The sequence below is a fragment of the Anarrhichthys ocellatus genome, unplaced genomic scaffold (assembly GCF_004355925.1).
Source record: "Anarrhichthys ocellatus isolate YVR2014 unplaced genomic scaffold, GSC_Weel_1.0 scaffold2924, whole genome shotgun sequence".
NCBI lineage: Eukaryota > Metazoa > Chordata > Actinopteri > Perciformes > Anarhichadidae > Anarrhichthys > Anarrhichthys ocellatus.
Genome location: NW_022282898.1, coordinates 1 through 5,745, shown reverse-complemented (window position 1 = coordinate 5,745; position 5,745 = coordinate 1). Strand labels below are relative to the sequence as shown.

Below are 5,745 nucleotides of genomic sequence, written 5' to 3'. Positions count from 1 at the left end.
TCACAAAAGGAGCCCAAACACACACTGTCCAAAGTCGCCATAACCGCTGCAAGTCGGATCTTGCAGCATTTCGACTGAAAAAGACACATTACATACCCGACAATGTGCTAGCGGATGTTACCATGGAGCTAGTGGCTTCAGAAAACGCTAGTCCTTATAGTACAAACCTTATCTTCCTCTTCTATAAGCCGTCAACCAACGTATAACCTTGCGTATCTGAGCTACCCGCATACTCGATCGTGTGCTCGGTCGCAGCCATTAAGCACACCAATTCTGCTACTCACACACCACGTCTTCGACCATATATACATAGTTTTTGCAATTTGCAAAGGCTAAAAATAAAAGGAAAATAATATAATATCAAAATATAAAGGGAGAAACACCTTTAGTGTGTCAGAATATCATTTGGTTACCATGTGTCCATTTGGGTCTCCAAATGTCCTTTTAGAGCTCCGCCTGGATCTCTTCATGGAAGAAACACTGTAGAATCGTCATACTTTGTCCAATCTTCTTCAAATTTGAGGCAGTTGTTCACTGATAGTGTAGTTACAGCCCTATACTGTAATTTACCTGTACAGATACAGCCACGGGCAGTTATTTATACTGAAAGATACTTTTTTATTTTATGTGGACAAAAATCTTCAATTTGTACTGACTCCAAAGGCCCACTGCTCTGTTTCTGTATGACCTACAGGTTTTCTGACACTTTCGATGCATATAGTCAGAGTGGTTCAGAAGCTACAGCTATTTTCATTTGGGTATGTCATTTTAGGCAGTTTTGCTCCAAAATAGGGGTGGAGTTGAACAGGTAACAATATAGTTGAATACAAATCAAACCAAGAGTGACATCAATTAGTTAAACTAATAGTGTTAATATTTGAATGGGCCCCGGGACACTTTGTACTTGAAAAGTTGGGCCCCGAGGTCAAAAAGGTTAAGAACCCCTGGTCTATGGTATGTACACATGATTTATGTATGTGTGTGTGTGTGTGTGTGTGTGTGTGTTCAGGGCGTGACCATCCCCAGTCAGCGGCGTTACGTCATCTACTACAGCTTCCTGCTGAGGAACCAGCTGCTCTACAAACCCGTCGCTCTGCTCTTCCACAAGATGCTGTTTGAAACCATCCCCATGTTCACCGGAGGCACCTGCAGTAAGAGTGAGAGAGTGTGTGTTTGTGCATTTTTGGTGTGTGTGTACGTGACTCGCTGAGTCATGAACTAACGTGTGTGTGTGTGTGTTACAGACCCTCAGTTCGTGGTCTACCAACTGAAGGTGAAGATCCACACCTCTAACCCCGCCCACACGAGGAGGGATGATAAGCTGATGGTGTTTGAGTTCCCACAGCCACTTCCTGTCTGTGGAGACATCAAGGTGGAGTTCTTCCACAAGCAGAACAAGATGATGAAGAAGGTGAGGAGTCTTCTTCAGTCACTGAGAAAGATCACGTTCAATAATCAGGTTTCATTGATTAGATAATCAGGTAGACGGACCACGAGCTGGACACGTTGATCACTTTAGATTCTGTCCCTCCAGGAGAAGATGTTCCACTTCTGGGTCAACACCTTCTTCATCCCGGGACCGGAGGAGGATCTGGACAAACTAGAGAACGGCAGCGCCGGGACGCCTCTGGACCCAACCGACAGGACGCACCAGAACCCGGGGGTGATGATGATGGTGACGGGAGGAGAACCTAACGACAGAGACTTCCTGGTTCTCACTCTGACCAAGACCGACCTGGACAAGGCCAACAAAGACAAGGCAAACAGGAACTTCTCCCCCAACTTCAAGGTAAGACGTTCTGGACCAGGTTATTCCTACAGACCAGACTAAGGCCTGGTGGACCAGGTTCTTCTTACTGACCAGACTAAGGCCTGGTGGACCAGGTTCTTCCTACAGACCCGACTAAGGCCTGGTGGACCAGGTTCTTCCTACAGACCAGACTAAGGCCTGGTGGACCAGGTTCTTCCTACAGACCAGACTAAGGCCTGGTGGACCAGGTTCTTCCTACAGACCAGACTAACTGTGATTTCTGTGAGTTCTTTATTCATAACATCTAACAGCCTAATAACCTCCGTGGACGTTGTTCTTGTGGTTCAGATAAAACTGTATTTTACGAAGACGGTGGAGGAAGGAGCGAACTCTGACGCCAGCAGCACGTCGGCCTCGGTGACGCCGGACGTCAGCGACAACGAGCCGGATCACTACCGCTACTCTGACACCACGGACTCCGACCCGGAGAACGAGCCGTTCGAAGACGATCGCCACAATCAGATCACAAAAGTCTGACACACACACATTCTCACGCATACAGGTACATATATATATATATATATATATATACATACATACATATATATATATATATACCTGTATGTTTACACACTCATGAACCCCTAAACTAAGACTGGGTTACGTTAGCTAACGGGGGAATATAGCTAACGGGGGAATATAACCAACGGACCAAGACTGATCTGTGGGTCTCAAAGAGCTCAGGTCAGTGTATAAGACCCCCCACCCCCCCCTCCAATCTTCTGCTCAATGCACAGCTGGACAATCACATGACACGACGGTTGGAGGTGAGTAGGCGGGGCTAGACGTGTGGGCGGGGCGATGTTGTCCAAACGGACAGCGAATAGTCGATGAGACGGACTGAATGGACGGACAGGAGATTTAAAAAGAAATGAGAGTAAAACTTGAATATAAACAAAGTGAAAGACAAGTAGAGGTCAGTCTGTCGAATGAATCCCCGTGTGTCCTTCCTTCCTCACCAAACGTTATGCAGACGAGTTCCTTTCTTCATCTCTTCAACCTTCAGTTGAGTCTCTTCTCTCTGTGCAGCAGCGTCCTTTTTGTCTTTGAAGGCCAAATTAAATCTGCATTTGTTTCTCGGTATAAATCTGCAGCGTTTCCTTCTTGTAAAGTTCAACTGGCACTGAAACTGAATCTGGACCATTGAGGGGCATTAGAGTTGTTTTAATGGATGATCCGATGATTAGATCTGATCACGGTGCCGCTTGAGAGACTGACGGTGGTAAAACAGAACCCTGGTTTTCAAAAACCCTCCTGACTATGAAACGTTCTGATCCGCTTTGGACCAGTCAGTCTGAGGTGGAGTGGACCAGTTTGATTCTGGTCTGAAGCCAGTGCAAACCAGTCTGGGTTTGGACAAGTCTAACTCTGGATTCAAACTGAATTGTTTTGTGATCTTGACAATAGAAACCACCAGAGAACTTACTTTGTCCTATCGTGGACCGGACCAGTCTCAGTGCTGGTCTGGACCGGCTTTGGGACGAATCCGCACACAAAGAAGAGACGATAACGAAGAGACAACTTCACAATCGGCTGCAGTTCTTTCAATCATCTACTGTTGAAAACAAACCTACAGTACAAACCTACTGTGAACAAAATGCTTTTACTACTTTTCTGTCCGTCTGTCTTCAGTTTTGCTCAGAATGTTTCTCTTCAGACCTTCGATCAGCTCCTCCAGATCCAAAAGATGTATTTAGTTAAACTCTGACTTATATCAAACAGTAAGCTAAACAAACAAGATGCTCACAGTGTAACCATTCCTTCAGCCCGTTCCGCTTTCAAGCTCTAACACACCCCGACACAAACTAAAGCAGAAATCTACAGCTCCAGAGCGCTTGGTTTTCACATCCCTGGCATGCCATGCGGGTGGGGTTTGCACTTTATAACGGACTGAATATCGACGTGTATTTCCATCCAAGAAAAGCCTGTTCGTCTCATGTTGTGCTGATTTCTGTCAAGTTTAAAGTCCTTTTATAAAGCTGCCGTTTTAAAGCTTGAGCTCAGAGTTTCTCAACCTTGGGTTCCGGACCCAACGTGAGTCTGCGGTTCTGAGAATATCTATGGATAAAAATTAATTTGCTTGATAGGTGTTTTTTTCTTTTTAAAGTGCTCTTGAAGACGCGTTTCTTTGGATCACCGGTCGGCCGATGTGGAGAAACCCTGTTGTACCGAGGTGAAGTTTGTTTGAGCATGTCGCTGACCAATCAGCTTCCAGCAGGAAGTGACCTCGGTCGGTCACAAGGTGCAGCCTTCTCTTTGGTTTCTGACATTTCAAAAAGGGTGATCCTCTATAACTACTATAACTCTGTCCATAGACTATTAATCCTTTTACTCACTACTACTTCTTGGAGACATTTAAGCATTCGAGTTCTTACAAACCACCTTAACACCAGGGATGACAGTTTGAGGATCGCGTTAGCATCACAGCAGGTTGAGACTATTCAGTCTGGATTTTACAGAAGGAAATGAACGTATGGGATGCTCGGATTCATCTCTTTAGGCCGTAGACCCAATTAGAGCATTCATCGTTGGAGGAAACCAAAACTAATGACCAGTTGGTTGCTGTTCTTTGGGCTCTGACTGAATGTTGAGGATTTAAAACCCTTTTTTACGAAAGGTCAACAGAAAAACTACCTAGATTGGACTTAAGATGACAGCTGTTTGATGGTTTAAAGGCTTCTTTGTGCTCCAATCAAGTTTTCTAATCAGATCTAGAGATCACCTATGTGATTGATCGGAGCATCCCCAATGATCTAAAGGAACAAATATGGGTAGAAGTGTTCATCCTGATGTCTGATTTCCGTCCTAAAATTTGGATCTACTTCCTTTCACTGGCTCTGCGTTGGTGTTGTAGTTATTGATGGTACATCATAGGTGTGGTATCAAGACTGGTTTGGGGCTTAGAGTTCCTGTTGTCGAACCCTGAAGGCCTCATCGAGAGCCTGATCACACAGGACGTACTTGAAAACATGAAATCCTCAGCACCGCTTTTACTAATCTTTAAGGGCAGCCAGCCACATCGTTACCAGACCCTCTAGAAGATTCTTAGATAGAAGGCATCTTAAATCCCATCTTGACATCAGAACCCAAACTCAAAGAGTCTACGGCACACGGAAGGACACCAAAAGGACAAATGACAATAATGTCAAGCATGTTTGGTTAAGATCACACTATCCCAGTTGTGTCAAAGAAAGGGGGGTGAAGAGGCTCCTCTGGGACTAAACTGGACGAGTCCCAGAGGGCTCTTGTCCATTATTAGTCTCGACCCTCCAACCATTTACTGAGCTTCTCTTAGTGAAGATGAAACACGCTGAACAGGCAAAACTGTTATTCCAGTGTCCTTAAAGAAGTGTCGAAGGGCATTTTCCTGCCCTGGAACCCTTCCCTTTGTCCCACTGTGGTGTACCGACTGGTTAAACAAAGCCTCATCGATTAATCACCATGCCAATCAGAGATCTTAGAATGGGAATCGTCAATCCGGATCCACAACAACAAAAAGAACTTTTAGTTGTAAGTCGACTTCCTTTCTGTGCCGAAGGACAGACTCTCTGATCCTCAGGGTGTAAACACCTGGATCCCAAAAGTAGGACTCAGAGCTCCTCAAAGTCCCTGAAGGAACCGTTTGTAAAAGGTGCTGATGAAATAACGTCCTGTGTGATCACGTCTTGAGGGGCAGCTCTCAGGCTTTTGCACACCGTCAGGTCTATAGTTCATCTTGTTGGGTTTTAGGTGCTAAGCTAACCAGGGCTGCTCGCTAACCAGCCGCGGGGGTTTCGTCAGGTCCTGATCTGGGACATCAGCGCGCCGATCGATCCACAGGCTCAGTTCGTGTATTTTACAGCAACAACACACTTCCTGTCTTGTCAGGTGCTGTCAAGCCCGGCCTCACTTCCTGTCATCAACCCGTTCAGACATGCGTTGAGTCACAACGTTTT

At 45.6% G+C, this 5,745-nt stretch overlaps 1 protein-coding gene across 2 annotated transcripts; it reads left to right on the top strand.

The window, feature by feature from the left end:
- Nucleotides 1–884: 884 nt before the first annotated feature.
- Nucleotides 885–2,893, top strand: LOC116378640 (phosphatidylinositol 3,4,5-trisphosphate 3-phosphatase and dual-specificity protein phosphatase PTEN-like). 2 transcript variants are annotated; one of them, XM_031840539.1, is made up of 4 exons: nt 885–1,151; nt 1,245–1,411; nt 1,535–1,789; nt 2,099–2,893. In XM_031840539.1, exons 1-4 carry the CDS (start codon nt 965–967, stop codon nt 2,285–2,287), a joined length of 798 nt encoding a protein of 265 aa, XP_031696399.1. In that variant the 5' UTR covers nt 885–964; the 3' UTR covers nt 2,288–2,893. The 2 variants fall into 2 exon arrangements, with proteins under 2 accessions (XP_031696399.1, XP_031696400.1); XM_031840540.1 differs by lacking the exon at nt 2,099–2,893 and having other exon boundaries at nt 885–1,157; nt 1,535–2,089.
- The last annotated feature ends 2,852 nt before the right edge of the window (nt 2,894–5,745 follow it).